The sequence below is a fragment of the Aspergillus bombycis genome, assembly GCF_001792695.1.
Source record: "Aspergillus bombycis strain NRRL26010 chromosome Unknown contig00149, whole genome shotgun sequence".
Classification (NCBI taxonomy): domain Eukaryota; kingdom Fungi; phylum Ascomycota; class Eurotiomycetes; order Eurotiales; family Aspergillaceae; genus Aspergillus; species Aspergillus bombycis.
In genome coordinates, this window is record NW_019170151.1 from 1 (window position 1) to 15868 (window position 15868).

Consider the following 15868-nt stretch of genomic DNA (forward strand, 5'->3'; position numbering starts at 1 on the left):
AAAAAAAACACAGGTTTGCCGATGTGGGCTTGCTTGGTGTGTCCAGGTTGAGTTCAGGTGATGTGAGGTGGTTTTTTTATGTTGGAAAATAGATTAGTGGTGAGTCATTTTGGGGGGGTTGAGTCAGTTATGTGCGTCTGTTCAGTTATCTATCAGCGGGACTGGTTACGGGGGATGTGGGGGGGGGGGGGGATATAGATTGTCTTATTGGGGATGTATGATTGAAAGGATGGATGGATGTGTAGTATTTGTATAGTTGGTTGGTTGTATTGGTGTTCTTGGGTTTGTGATTCGGTGAGTTGTGTTGGAGGTATATATATATATATATATTGATCCAAGTTGAATTGCAGTTGGTAATTCGTAGACTGTTCAGGGTTTACCGATATGCAGCCATGCTTGGAATGTCTTGTGGAAGACTGAATGTGGATAGACTAGAGCCTAATTGGGATTGGATTTCTGGCAATAATGGCAGAGGGTTGGGTAGTCGCGTCACACATCCTTTGGATTCTGACCCTGATTTCCTTCGAGAAGAGAAGGGATGGACTTGGAATTGCTTTCTGGTGAGATACCCTGTACCATGCGTATTCTGGGGGTCCGAAATAGAAACTATATGATGGCTAGAGTATTTGGGGTGGAGGAGATCTGGGGATTAAGGGTTGTGTTGGCGGATGGAGTACAGGTTCGTTCTCCGGTCCCTGGATTGTCAATGCAACGTGCGTATGGCATTCTGATTACCATTGGGCATTTCCTTTTGGAGTGTCTTGGCCGGACGAAGTATGCGATGTAGCTTGGATTGCTCTGCGGTTCTAGACGTTGCTACAGTGGGAGGGATATACCTACGACGTAACTAGGGCTGCTTTGCACTGGGGAGAGCATATGGATGACTTTGCAAAGTAGAGCATCTGTGACTCTATAAGCCGTTCAATAAGAAAGTAACATATCTATGTAATCTATCCATAGCCTGTATATACGGACGGAACCTTCTCTGTCCATGATGCGCCAACATCAAAAGGGTAATAGAAACGGAAGAAAAGCAACCAAACAAAGCGGTGTGTCCCAAATGTCAACCCATGCAAAACAAAACGGGGGAGCTTTACATCCCCCGGTTGAACTCAACCATCCCGTCCTTGCCACCCTTCTGCCAGAACTCCTCCTCCAAAGACTGCGCGCTGATGGCCTGGCGCTGCGGGAAGGCTCCCAGCGCCAACGGCAGGGCAAACAGGGATGTAGCAAAGATCAATCCCAGGTTCAGGGGCAGCACCATACGGGGCCGAGCCTGAAGCCAAGCTGTCTTCTCCAACCGGAGCAGAACCAACGGCGGCACGACCATGATCGGGGTCGCGTTCAACACACGACTGACCGCAGTCTCACCCACAGCGATGGTGGCGGCCGTCTTGCTCTTACCCAAGCTCTGGATCGGCTCGCCGGTCTCCTCCCGCTTCTTCTTCTCAGCCTCCGACAGAACTGGGTAGACGTCGATACCCTGGCGGATCTCCTCGCCGCGCATAAGGAACACGTTCAGGGCGCTAGCGCTGGACACGGCAGCGAAAGGCACCAGTCGGCCGAGCATGAGCTTAGTGCTGGGCGACAAGCCCTTCAGACGGGGCACGAGAGCGTTCAGACCCAGTGCCACCGAGCACGATGCCGAAACAGCCATCAGGTATGACTTGGCCATCTGGGAGTAGGACAAAGGGGTCGACTTGTTCGCATTTGCGTTGTTGACGGCGACGTTGAGCGACTGGTTCGCAATCTGCCAGAGAAGTGTACCAGTGGTCTGACCAGTTCATGTTAGTAGCTGACGACATTGCCGTGGGTCACACAAGGATTCATACCTGCAGCCCGGGCGTCAGCATGCCAGCCGTCACCACAAGGTTGGTCAGGACATAGCAGGACATGCGGAAGGGAAGGAAAACGGGTTCGCCAGTGTCTAAGAAGACTGGTTAGACCTATGCAGGATATATCATGGGGGCAACGGACCTGGATGCAGGGTGGAATCGACCACCTTCTTCGCACGCCACAACTCGGGGGTCATAACGGGAACATGGCTCTGCTTATAGGAGGAGATGAGCTGCTTCGCACTCTCCAGCCCCGACGAGGAGATAAACAACATCCTAGTGAACATTAGTCGACGTCAAACGGGCGCATGAACCCCATCATGCTGGGCTGCAGCCAGGCAGGGCTCTCAGTCATGGTGGGTTGGAGGGGCCATACCTCGGATCGGCGATGTCAGCCGAGTGTCGCACACGGCCCCAGTATGTACTCAGGTCATACTGAGAGGGAGGGAGATCCCGATTGCCAGGAAGGGAGCTGGACATGGCCGGAGAGCGAGCGTGACGGAGGGCAAAGACAGCAGCTCTGGCGAAGGAATCCTGGAGGGAGCGAGGGGGGAAAAAAAGAGTCACTCGGGGAAGAAAGAAAATCATTCACAGGAACCACTCGCGCTATCGGAGGCGGTGAGCCCGATAAGGCACCAGGTCCACCAATGACAGCCCGCCAATTCCAGAGGGTCGGCAAGGGTCCCGTCACCGCCTTTGCAGTGGATTTCAGGTCCGGATCTCCATCCGACAATAGCCGCCCCGGCACGCTTTCTTTTACACGGAGGCACAAAACATTCACAGTAGGCATCGATTAAGTACAGTTCATTCAATACTCGGTCCTATCCAGTCGATGGGCCACGGGCGCCCTCCTGATTTTGTCCAAAGTCACTAGTTACAGTAGTACATAGGTATCACGTAGGCCGCTCGCCTGACAATTAATACAAAAAATTAGGAAAATAAATGATAAACGGCAGTATCTCACCAGGGATGCATAATAACATAGCCACCAATGTACAATGGTGAGCCAACAACACATGTCTCAAGGAAATATGGGGGGGGTATGTCTAAGGTTATCGCACAACGAACAAAGGAGACCCGTTAAAAAAAAAAAGAGAAAAGAAAACGCGAAAGAGTGTGGCCGTCAGTCTCGGGACCTCATCCGTGAGGGCCGAGGGGAAAAGCTGACGCGAATCGTGTCATGATCCATCCATGACAGGCACGCAAAATTGCTTGCTTGCTTGCCTGTGGATGTGGGGTTCATCGTCAATAATTTCTTCTATCGGAATCGATAGGATTTGTGAGCCAATGGCGACATTGGTGCATGGCCAACGCTCCCGACAGACCCGGATGCGATTCCTCCGAGAAGGAGTATGGGTACAGAAGACACAAACGTAGACCGATGGCAAGTTGGCTCGCTCCAGACCGACACACTTGGTATGTAGCCAGTGGCTGCACGATTCACTAAATCAGATCAGTTTCCTGGTTTGCGTGCAAGGCTTCGTGGAGAGGGTAAATACCATTGAATCATCAAGTGGCCACCGTTGTCCATGGAGTTGCAGATACATCTGGTTCCATTGCTTGGGTTGCTGTATCGGTCGGTGCTTGGGGTGGCCAGGTCAGGATCCGTCATGGTCGTGGGGGACGTGTTCGGGGCCTGCAGATTGAGATCCAATTCGGCACCAAATCGGGGTGGTGAGGAACGGAGATGCGCCAACGAGCGTGAGGATCGGTTGACCCGGGAGCCGAAGTTGACCGTGTGGGACCGAGGAATGCGGCCTCTCTCCTGGAGTACCTTGCGGAGTGCATGCTGGGCATCACCGGATTCTTCTTCGGAATCAGCGAGGGGTGCCGGTATCGAACTGGCGCTGCGGTAGGCCATGTCGGACGGGAGGATCATGGATTGCCGCTTTGGCGTACGCTTCCAGTCATCCAGCCCTTGTCGATACGTTGGCCTTCTGGCTAGACCCCGAGAGGAGCCGTTCCAAGGCGACGCCCGGCCGGATTGGGATGAAGCTGCGGTAGAGGTGTAGGAGCCCTTGGAGTGTGGTCGGGAGCCGGAGTCAGAAAAGGTCATCGACGGATTCCGGCTGGAAACGGTGGGATATTCCGACAATTCGGTCGAGTCATATTCGCTTTCGGTCGTGGAACCATCCAAGTCCATCCCGGTCAGAGGGTCCGACAGCCCGGTAGGGGCTTCGGTGACGGGCTGCATCTCTGCCTTAGCTCGACCGTCCTTGCCAATCCGAAGGACAACGGACTGGGAGCGGCGGGGAAGACTAGCGGCGACGGAATTAGAGCGCTGTAAGGACTGCCGTTGGGGTTTGGTGGGAGAGGATCTTTTCGACGGGCTCTTCCGGATACCACACGCAGACGACATCATTCCACCGAACCCGGGACGCTGTGCGGATAGAGCACTCTGGGTGAGACTCCGAGTCAGCGTCGGCCGTGCCTGCCGAGGAGTGAAATCGTCGTCATCGTCATCGATGTACGTGGGCAGCTTCTGGTGCACACTCTGCGTGCGTCGAAGCTGCTCCCTTTTAGATTCTTCGGTCTGGTGGTGGTAGGGCTGCCGTCCCGGTCTCGAGAAAAGTCTCTTGTCCGGGGTAGGCTGGGGCCCTCCGAAACGACGGGCCGGAGAGCTCAAAAACATGGCGGGGTCTTCCGCCTTGTGAATGGGGATACGGGGGGAGGTCGAGAAAGGAGCGGGAAACAAGGCAGCATCGGTGGGTGCCGCCGAGGTGAGACCGTATGTATTGCTGTTGAACTCCGGCAGATCTAGGGTTCCCTCAATCGACGGCAATTGCGGAATGTGAGGGGCCTGGGAGAAGGTCGGGTTCATGTGAAATGACTCCGTCGTATGGGAATCAAAGAAGTCCATATTACTTCCGGACAAGCCCAAGTCGCCGCCTTGTGGCTCGAGGTCATGATCCCAGAACAGTCTCTGCTGCGGAAAGAAAGGAGACGCGGATGGATCAATCCCGGCCAGCTGGAAGGGGTCCGGAGACGTTTGGAGATCCCCAAACAGTCTGGGGGACGCTCCCATCAAACGACTTGGAGTTTCCAGATGGCCACCGATAGCGCTTGAGGCCGACGGCCGTCGTCCTGTCCCACTGACATTCTCCAGCCCGGTCACCTTTCTCCTCGAAGCACTGCTCGGCGGCGGGGTCTGCATGGAGGCAGCCGATTTGGTTGATTCCACCGTTCGGGGACCTTCGTCTTCAATATGTCCATTGGGTTTGGTCGCCCGGATGCGCTTGGCTGTGTCCGTCTCCTGCTCTGATTCCTTCAGGTTCCGTCCATTGGCTGACTCTACGCCCGTGTTGGGCAGTCGGAGCGGGTTATTCAACGGTGTACTCAATCCGAACTTCTGGGGGGTTCGGAGGAACTCTGGGCTCGAAGCATATGGATCCGAGGTGTCCCAGGTGACTCTGGGGTCGAAGAAGCTCGATTCGAGCTTGGGGGTTTGGAAGGCCGAATCGTCGAAGATCGTGGTCGGAGGGGTCCTCGTCGGTGTCTGAGGTTCGCCGTTGGGATAGCTGAAGCTGAACATGATGGCAGGCTCGGTCAGTTTCATCTCTCGGAGTAATGAGACGGAGCTCGTTTGGAGCTCCGCAAACCACCAACACCAATTTCCCAACCGTCTCAATTGGGTGTACGCCACACAACAAAATGAAAATACAATGGGAGTTGGGACAATTTAGGCAAGACGACAGAATCTGTCACAGTATTTCGATACGGAACTAGTGGGTGTAGAAACAAGCCCCGCCTGGGGGCAAAGGAATTAGGCACGGAGTAGATAGATTGACTAACATACCTGTGGACAGGGTGATCCCAACTCATGTCAGCAACGCAGTGATCCTAGCAACCATTCAACACAAGCTGCCAGGCAACCCTCTGGGGCGATGTCCAGATATTTGGGAGCCGTCCGGAATGTGAAAGTGGAGGGGTTCGGTAGGGATCGATTGGCCGATGAATGTACACCTCCACAAGCTCATTGAAGCCGAAGCTAGAAGGCCACCTAGCTCAGAGAGACGAAATTGACGAAGGAACCCCTCAGGAAAGAAAATAAAATGAGAAAAAAAAAATTCAAGGAACGGGAAATTAGAGCATAATCCTCTATCTTTGTAATCGGCGGCCCCAGGAGAAAGACCAAGAGGCGAGGAGGTCTGAGTGAAGATAGGGCGAGTGGGAAGGTGGTCGAAGGTTGGTAGGAAGGTTCTGATGGGAGCTCTCCTGGACAAAGGGAGAGAGTGGAGGAATGCGTACGGTGTGACCTGGCTGGGAAGCCCTTTATGATCGACTATTCTTTGACCCGAGACAGAGACAGAGACAGAGACAAGTTGACAGTCAAGTGGAAGAAGAAGAGCGTTGTGAAAGAAGGGGAAGATATCAAGCTCGACCGAAGGATTGGTTGCAAAGAGAGGGGATTTTTTCGAATGTTTTTCTTTTTCTCTGTTGGTAATTTAGTAATGATTTGACAGGTTTTTTTTTTATTACTGTCTTTTTATTTTTTATTTTCTTTTTGTATCCGCAGATCCACTGAATGGAGACCTTTTTTTTTTGGCACTACAAAATTTTTTATTTAATGAATTATAAAAATACCTATAAAAACGAGATCCGGATCTGCTGGGGAAAATAACAGTTAGTTAGTACAGGTACTTTTAATCCGTTCCGGGTAATACTTCGATCAGGCTGCGGCCAACCAAAAAAGAGCCATACGGGTTTAATCAAATCAAAAAGCCTCACCGTCCGATCGTCCTCCACTTTTCGAGGGCTAATGTCTCGTTCGGTGGAGACGACACCGGTTGGTGAAGGAACAGAGATGAGGCAGACATGGATAGCTCAAGGCTACTACCATCCTAGGAAATGCGTTGACGGTCCTCGGTTGACCGTTATACTCCAGTTTAGGGTTGTGTGTGTGTGTATGTGTGTCAGCTGTGTTGTATGGGTGGATAACAAGGGAACTCGGAATTCTGGAACTGTGTAGGGTCGGGTCTGGTGAATGGGGAGGTTTTTTTGCAGTTGCCATGGTTGTCCAAGAGAAGTGTACATACAATAATTACAGAACTCCCAGAAAAAGTTGACGTACGATGGATATACATCCGATACTACGAATCCAACCGGTACCTCTCCCGCGGGTGGGACAAATCAAGCAAAATGACCGGAAGAAAGAGAAATTTGAAAACGGAAAGAGTATACAAAAGAACAATGGAACTGCAAAAGGAGAGAGAGAGGGTGTGTGTGTGTGTACCTGACTCGAATGTCTACAACGGAAAAGCGTAACCCTACTACCCCAGGGAAACATGCAAAGTGAAAGTTGATATCCCAAGATGATTGATCTCACTGTTCGACGAATTAAGCCCGTCTGGGAGCGTCATTGGTTCCAGAGACAAGGAACGGCCGCCTGCCTTTCCGTGGATCGTCTGGGCTCCATCATTTCATTCGAGCACGATCTATTTGCTGGCTGGTTTTGGTTGGTCTGACTTGCAGCCCGTCTCCTCTTTTGGCCCTTGGGACCTATAGTAGTACTCCGTAAAGGTCCTTTTTGGCCCAGCGAGGTAGTATCATACTATACTATATCCTTCTCTCCGCATGAAACGAGCCACCTCCGTGACCAAAAGGTGTGCTGCTTTCCTCTCGTGAACGAGAGGATTGAGAGAAATGAAAAAGAATCACTCGACAACGAGAGAGCATAAGGTTTGAATAAAATCGAAACTCCTTACGAGGTCCGACGCCGATCCAAACCCCATTCGGTGACGACAAGACTGACCCTGGTTACTACCCTAGTCAGAAGTTATACTCCTACAAGACGACGTAGACTAACTGCTAGTTACTGGACTGCTCGACGACGGACTGACCCTCGGACTCCCTTTCAACCCGTCGGCCAACCAGTGGCCTCTCGCCCCAAAGTCAGGCCTGGGGGGGGGGTTTTTTTTTGGTAGTTTGGGATTGTTGGAGTTTTGGATTTATTTTAATTTTAATTTTTTTTTTCAGCTCCAGCCTCCTCTTTCGATCGGCTCTGGGCCCCCCACGGGCTTCAGGACTGGAGAACGATGGAACCGAATGACGACATCCGGGTGGTACTTTCTACTATGAACCTCGTACGCGTTCGGCGTTTCCCTGAAATCGATACCCAGGGCACCTTTTTCCCCGGAAGAGGCGTCTTTACTTTATTGAACGAACTCACTAACTAATATTATGGATTCATTCTCTTCGTAATTGACAGAAAACGGACAAATGATGACGTTAGCGATTACAGTTCCAACCGTTAGTTTCGGAATATTTAATTGAGGTGAAAGACTATTTATTCGAGGAATGATTCTCGTTATCTAGACCGCTAGAGTTCCCCCGGCGATTTCAATTTCATCACCCTTCCTTCCCCCCGTGACCGACTCCAACTAATATTACCCGTTTGGGCCTAACCACATTTCAGACGATCGGACATGAGGCGACATTCTAGACTCTCGACTGGCGCTTTCCAAGTTGCCCCCTGTCTGGCCAGCCTGATGGGGCTCGAAACTCCCGGTCAGCACTACTACTCGTAGTACGGTGTATTCACTCACTGTCAGGGCGTCAGCATGGCTCCTGGGAAATTGGATATGCCCCTTCCGAGGTTGCTCCAGGGTGTGTGTGACGTTTAAATTATGAAGCTACGACTAAAATCCAGCTATTCCATTTCCACCCGGCCATCTCCTTCCCCCACAGCGATTCTCGTCACGGTCGGTATGACTCCTAACTTAAAGTCTTGACAGCAACAGCAAACAATGCGAACCGAAGATGGCTAGTGCTGCACGCGAGCATTGGGACCTGCAGCGAACTAGCGGCCTGCGGTGTAATCCCGCAGTACTAGTAATAGCTGTACATCGTGCATACGCTCGATGAATAATGGCCATCCCCCCTGACATGGCGGCGCTGCAGCCTGGGTGATTGCCTAACCACCTGTTCTTGGATTTCTTTTTTTTATTTCTTCGTTCTCACCACGCCACTCCCCGAGTTCGGTGGACCTGGCGAGTAAAGTTGAGTTCATCGGTAAGGAGCTCGATCTGCCAAGATCAATATTGCTGGTCTTCTTTCAGCGATCAACATCCTGCATACCGCTTTGGTCAAGTTGCCAGCTGTGCCGGCGGCCCTATTTATATTTCCCCCGTTCCTGCCACCACAGTTGCGTGGGAGTAGTATTGAACATGACCGAGATGCTTTGGCACACCCCTCAGTCGCGTCTTGATGCTATCATGGGCAGGATACTCTAGGAATTTAAATATCTTACGCGAAACATTGACTGGGTACCTCTCGCTTCGATTGACCATTTCCATTCCCAACCGGCTGGATTCGGCTCGGACAAGTCCGGTTTAGGAGGATCTAATCTCAATCTTGAACTCTCAATGGCTTATCGTTCAAAGTTATCTATAGTGGTTCTTTGATAAGCGACGGAAAAATTAACTTCCAACATGCACGATTTGGACCGGCCCAAGGAAACTCTATAGAACGATTCTTCATAAACTAAACCAAAATGTGAAATCCCCAAGACATGGTCAAGCACCAACAGACTTTCGATCTCATGCTCGAAGATCGATCATACTAGTAGTCACATCGTGTTTTGGCAGGTGCCCACCGCACCTTGCATCGACATGTCTCTCCCTCGTGCCGGGTAGATCCTTGAGATCTGATATCTGTACATACTACGTACGATTCCGTACAGAACCCCTATTGCCCCTGCGGGTTAAGGTTCCTGGGGATACGATTGTCTCTTATTTGTCCCACTACCCCTCTAGGGCTGCACCCCTAGAACAGCGTTGCTTTGGGATACCATGGGCGGCATCCCAACGCTTGACAAATCACATGGCCCGATCGTCGAAGTGCGCATCATGTCCTTTTCTTTTTGGACTATCTCGAATGGACTATTTAGATAGAAACACACACTCATGCAAGATTTGATTCATACTAGCCCCTTTATCGGATCTTTGGTTCTCTTGTCTTCACTTTTTGTCTTCACAGTGGAAGTGTATTAGGTTGTGGCTTCGACTGGAGGTGTTTGTAACTTTGTATTCTAGATATAGATAGTATCCATGGTGATCCTTCTGTTGGTTATGCATTCACGGTCTTGTAGGACAAATGACTGGTTTATCCCGTCTGGATTATTGGGTTCATTGGTTGGTTGCGTAGACAGACCTTGACTGGTCTATCGCTCTAGCATTTCCATATTTCGTCCTTTTCTCTTTCTAAGACTAGGTGGAGCCCATGGCCCTAGTTTTCTGATATCTGGCTTTGCTCATTGTAAGATGCAGGATGATACCAAAATCAATTCGTATTCCTGATAGTACATAGTACACGTATCGTACATTAATGTCTGGAATCTGGTATACTTCGTAGATTTACCATTTTTTCAAAACATAATGATGTATCTACGATCGTATGAAGCCCGCCTGCAAAGTACTCTGAATACACCAAGGCTTAATTTCCAGCATTTCTCGCTGGAACGGGACCACAACTTGCTTTTACCAGTAGAAACGTGAACATCGACTATTCAAGTGTTGCCATGAAAGGGCGGAATGTTGATAAGTCGGTCGGCAAGGAAAGTAGCTTCAAAAGAGACCATCAACGAACAGCATCTTCGTGCTGATGGCCTTGGAGCATTGTGTCCAGCTAGTATCTATATTTAACGGAAGGTCGAGGAGAACACTGAAAACTCACCATTTACAAAACAGCCCATATATTACAGATACTACACAGCCTGCCGCTTTTGAAATGGGCGGTTAGATCAAAAGAAGGCCAGCCAACAAGATCGAAAACAGAAGCTATAGCATGACACCCGAGCTTCTGTGGTCAGGCATCACTGAGATAACTACCAGGTACATCATTTTATGCTAGCTCTGAATAAGCCTCGGAGTGAACCAGAAGGAAAAGAGTTTTTGATGGAGGGATTTCCAATCCTCTACCACCTTCTATCTGGGTCGACGGGAACGGTTTCGATTTGACTATCGGACTGCGAGTCCAGTATAAATGTTGCCACCATTCTAGAAACTGTCTTCAGGAACCTGTGGTCAGGATGGTGACAACAAATAATTGAAGATCCATTCCCCATGTATTGCGCAGAGCTCTTTCGAGTATAAAACAGAACTCGGTCGACCTTCAACTATGAGCAAGGTGCTGAACAGATCCCTTCACGTCCCTTCGAGAGTTTAGAAAAAAATGATTCAACAAACAGGACCAGCATCTGTAATTCGTAATGTCGGAGACTGCCAACCGTGTTTTGTCAGCTCATAGCACCTTGGTAAACTTCGTCTGACAGGTCAAGTGCTGCTTACTTGAATCAGCTAGGCGAGCTGGGCCTTAGAGCATAAAAGCTTATTCCCATGAGGTACATCCGTCTTTCATGGTTCAATGTATCGGTTCTAATACTGTTATTCAGACAATTATCGGTCGGCTATTCTGCTGGTAGTATTCAAGTCCTCCGGGTATACTCTATACTAACCCGCAGAAGTGACAGTGGGAACTCCAACCACTGCGGACTCATAACAGAGGGTCTTAGTAAGCCAGATAATGCCATTGTTTCCCCACCAGTCTTGCTCTCGAGAGTGTGGAGTTCTTGGACCTGTACCTGTCAGATGGATTCCGGACCAATCTGACGTCCTCAAAAGGTCTATACGTCGCGGACACCTCAGGCATACAGGTACCAGCCACAGCCCTCAGCCACCAGTTCCCCGCGGAATCGGTGACCGCTCGGAATTGATACGCGAGGGTTTTGGGCAGAAAAGCGAAGATCGCTCATCTGGCATACATACTACTAGTACTTTATGCATAACCCATACTCCATACTCATTGCATGATTGAATGCCGCGAGGCTTGATCCCCAAAATGGATTATTAAAACGGACTACGTCAAGCTACATGTCCACGTCATGGCGACACCTTCTAGTTTCTCCGTTTGTGTCGGCCGTCGCTCTTTCTCTCCCTTATCAATCCCTTGGTGTTATTACTAGTTCGATGATAGCAGCCGAACTCGAGACTAGTACATCAAGCACTTCAGAACCATCTATTATTACGAATATCATATTGTGGCCACTCTCTAAATTAAGCTGGATCTCGCCCTTGATCTTCACCATATTTTATCTAGTCTCCATTTGGAAAAGAACATGGTGTCTGCGAACAGAATCTCCCGGAGACGTGCTCCGAGGAGATTGGGGGGCCGCCGAAGGAATCATCCGAAAACCTTTACTCCGCCGAAATCGCCTCAGTCCATCCTAGCTCACGCTCGCAGAAATAGTCTCACGAGCAGACGTGGCCGTGGAGGGCTCTTCGGTGCCGGTAGTAACAACAGAACAAACCACGCAGAGCGTAAAGTTGGGGGACGGACTTCGAAGTATTCCAAGTTCGGTTTGATCCCCCGCTCAACGGAGCCGTTCGAAAAGGTGTGTGTGCTTTCCTGCGCTATTAAATGCTGGGTTGCGGTTTGCAACCCTCTCCGCCTATCCCTTGCCTAACCTGCAGCTGCTAGCGTATGTAAGAATCATGACTCGCTAACAAGAGTTCGCGTCCAGAACTGTTTTGAAAAGGAACCATTTGCCACAGGCTATGTGTTCGTTCCCAAGGGCGATGTCTATGTTACTCGCAATTGTCGAACGAACACGAAGGAATCTGAGCGCACAGTCTATACCGTTTTTGTAAGGGATGATGTTGCCCCGTTAACGATTAAGGTTCTAACCAGCTGCAGGACAAGACAGGGAAGAGGACCCTCGGTATCCGTGTACCATCTGACGTCTACGCCGATGTTCTCAAGTCTGCGGCTGCGACCGCTGAGATGCGCGCCAATGCTGTCAAACTTCGCGACGAGAAAGACCTGGCTCACTCTCGAAAACTCCTCTGCACTCAATTCCCATTAATGCCCGCGGAATCTCTGGAGGCGATTCTCAATCACGCATTCCTCAAAGGTTCCGGCCGAGTGGGACGCACGGCGACCAAATCGGATGAACGCAAAGCTGATTTGGCGGTAGAAGCTCATATTCGACACACACATACCCCGTACGAATCCATGCTCCATGCGGGGGCGAGCCGTGAAGAAGCCCGAAACGCAGTCTGGGGATTGATCAAAGCCATCAAGACCGCATGGGCAGGCGGTGATTCTCAGCCTATGGATGTGCTGGCTCTGCGCAACCGGATGGTGGAATCGAATTGATGGCTATTCAACATAATTCACTCCATGTATTCCAACGACGGACGCCGAACCCATCATAATTGATTTAAATATTCTCTTGCAGTAAGATTATGGGCGTCAACACGACGCTCAGAGCAACGATTTCATGGCTCTACCGAAGCAGGACGGACGAAGAAGAAAGAGAAATGACTTGTTACGAAGACATGAAAGATACCCTATGTTCTTTGGCATGCATAGACTGCATTTGCACAACAATGTTATGTTAGACTCAGCAATAGAGTGGCAGTCTCCCCATCAATGGTGACTTGGACACACTCATTAACGGTTTTGTTATTATCACTAGCTTTATGAATTGAGTTCTGCAATGTTCAATCTGAGATGCTTCTAGCTAAACCAAACAATAATCATGCCATTCACCACTCATCTAAACCCCACAATAAGTCCCAGGATTGTCTTTATTCGGGAAAGCAGGCTTAACGTTCGAAAGAAAACCCTCCCAAGAACAATACCCAGCATCCGTAACAGAAACATCATTGACGTCCCCGGAGCGACCAGGAGCAAAAACATCAACCATACAACACCCATCCAACAACGCCGGGAATCCAAACTTCTTCTTCCCCTTCTCAGCTACATCTTCAAACGCCATATTGTATATCCACGCTTCCTTGAACACCTCTTCCGCCGTCTGGGCCTCGGACGGGAAACCCCAATACACCCTAATGCGATGGTGAGGAGGATTGCCCTTCGGATTGGCGTAACACGCCTCACCCATTGTCATTCTACGCTCCAGCTCCCGTCTAGAAGCTAAAACGACATCCGCTGGGTCCAGGGGGTTCGTCCACGGGTCAATGTCGAGGTAGATCGCGACGGTGTTGGTGTGCGTTTCGACGCTGAGGCCGGCGTCTCGGAGGGTTTCTATGCGCTCGGCGTCGAAGGCGCTGGCGGTTGCGCGTTTGAGAGGCTTGATGGGTGTGCTTAGTGTGGCCATTCTGGGGGTTGGTGGTTCTGGTCTTTCTTGGGAGTATGTGTTGTGGTTTGGTTCGGTGTGAGTTAGGGTTGTGGTTTGGTAGGGATCGAGAGGAGGGTTGGCTATGAGGGCTGGTGGAAGCTGGTGGGAATGTGCAAGTATTTATACCTAAGGGGCTTGGGGGTGATGTATTGTTTAGCCTTGAGAAGTTGTAGTTGTCAAGGTCAAAGGCTTGGATGTTGAGAGTTCATTGTTACTTTTATAGAAGTGGTTGTACGAGATACGTATTATTAGGCTTTGATCATTATTGTTCGTTCCTAGGTATGCTTTATCACTAGATTTAGAGCATAAAAAATATTTATTTGCAGTATCCATGATGCTAGAATGAGAATGAACTCAAAGACGTTTATAGCGCACCGAAATGATATTCAAAGAAGCATAATAACATCAATCGAGAAGTTCAACGATGTGCATATTGTCATTTTTCTCCCATCTTTATAAAATAATCACCTCCAACAAATATATCAATAGACCGAAACCAGTCAGTCCACCTGGCCCCATGCTAGCCGTTTAATCCCGGCCTAAATAAACCACATGGGTGACCGTGGTTCTGAACATGCTTGGTTGATATGCTGACTCGAACTCCGGTGCCTCGAATACCAGACAGCAATCGGCATCATCGTCCCTCAGCTCAATCGGAAGCTCAACGTTGCATAATTCGGGTAGAGACAGCATTCCATAAATGAGGTTAGGTAACTGTGTGTCAAACAGCTCGGCGGCATGGTAGTCCGTGGAGAACATGAAACATATCCTCTGCTTATCCTCATCCAAAGGGTTTTCTCGGGGCCATGGATGGCCCCTACATTCACCTGCTTGGACTCTAGACAGTTCGTCTCTGCACCTCGAAATGGTTTCTGATGCAGAGCATGGCCGCCGTATCTTGGGTATGGTCGATGAAGACGCAGACGTAATCCTGGTCAGTTTACGTCGAGCATGACATCCGCACGCAAAAGACCTAACTTGCGCCCAATTTCACCTCTCGGTGCTTGTTGATCTTTGAGTAGGGATATAAGATTATCCTCGTCGCGTTGTCTGTTTCTGGCTGTCCAGACCCAGACCGGGTCGTCTATCGTCTCTCGTACTTCTTGGGGCCCTGGTTGCTTGCATTTTAATTTGTGTCTTGTGATCATGGTGCGGATCTCAGAGTGGCCGGAGGTGTTTGAGTTGTTGGATAAGGGTCTACAGAGATGGGGCGGAAATGGATTCATCTTTTATACTTGTAGATCTTCGGGATATGCACGTTTTTCTGTATTTTTATGCCTGTAGACAGAAGGGAGGCTTCCATCTTCCATCGCAAAGATGAATCTTGGAGGCCTTAGGAATGGTAAGTCCAGCATGATATCCTACGATTCGACTTGAATCAAGATAGCTTCAGACACTAGATGCTCTCTTTCCCGGTGATTATAGAGGCCTCACGGTACATGCAAGGATTTTGCCGGGGGAGATTTCCAACGTGGCAAATCTACTGCCAAAGTATAGGATTTTCCATGGCATAAAAGTAATCTGAGGAACTTACAGATATTGTTTTCCTGTTTTTATTCTCGAGGCTTCTTCCGCTTTGGATATCTGTGGCAAAGCTTCCATTGTCACAGGATATTTGCGTATAACAAAGATAAACCCCGACATTATATATAGTTTTCCTGTCATAAATATCGGGAGAGTCTTTGTAATACTCAGGCTCCACCTATTTTTGATTATTGTAGGGCCCAGGCTCATGTATTTGTGCGATATAAAAGGCAAACTGATGATTACTGGTGTGTACTCGAAGAAAAGTTATCTGTCGCTAGTACTTAAGCATACATTCCATGATCAGAATATAGAAAATGGTTCCATTGTAGATAGCAATTGGCAACTGCATACACATGTTCTCCTT

At 49.6% G+C, this 15868-nt stretch overlaps 4 protein-coding genes across 4 annotated transcripts; 1 reads left to right on the plus strand and 3 right to left on the minus strand.

The window, feature by feature from the left end:
- Positions 1 to 1093: 1093 nt before the first annotated feature.
- ABOM_011710 (sideroflexin family transporter) lies at positions 1094 to 2315 on the minus strand (the record flags this gene model as incomplete). Its single annotated transcript, XM_022538838.1, has 4 exons — positions 1094 to 1774; positions 1833 to 1927; positions 1978 to 2111; positions 2212 to 2315. The coding sequence occupies 4 exons, from the start codon at positions 2313 to 2315 to the stop codon at positions 1094 to 1096; spliced, it is 1014 nt and encodes a 337-aa protein (XP_022384039.1).
- A 973-nt stretch (positions 2316 to 3288) lies between these two features.
- ABOM_011711 (PHD finger domain protein) lies at positions 3289 to 5367 on the minus strand (the record flags this gene model as incomplete). Its single annotated transcript, XM_022538839.1, has 1 exon — positions 3289 to 5367. The coding sequence occupies one exon, from the start codon at positions 5365 to 5367 to the stop codon at positions 3289 to 3291; it is 2079 nt and encodes a 692-aa protein (XP_022384043.1).
- A 6582-nt stretch (positions 5368 to 11949) lies between these two features.
- Positions 11950 to 12989, plus strand: ABOM_011712 (DUF2293 domain-containing protein; the record flags this gene model as incomplete). Its single annotated transcript, XM_022538840.1, has 3 exons — positions 11950 to 12225; positions 12355 to 12477; positions 12528 to 12989. The coding sequence occupies 3 exons, from the start codon at positions 11950 to 11952 to the stop codon at positions 12987 to 12989; spliced, it is 861 nt and encodes a 286-aa protein (XP_022384040.1).
- A 403-nt stretch (positions 12990 to 13392) lies between these two features.
- On the minus strand, positions 13393 to 13956 carry ABOM_011713 (uncharacterized protein; the record flags this gene model as incomplete). The annotated part of the gene is made up of 1 exon (XM_022538841.1): positions 13393 to 13956. One exon carries the CDS (start codon positions 13954 to 13956, stop codon positions 13393 to 13395), a length of 564 nt encoding a protein of 187 aa, XP_022384044.1.
- Between the last annotated feature and the right edge of the window lie 1912 nt (positions 13957 to 15868).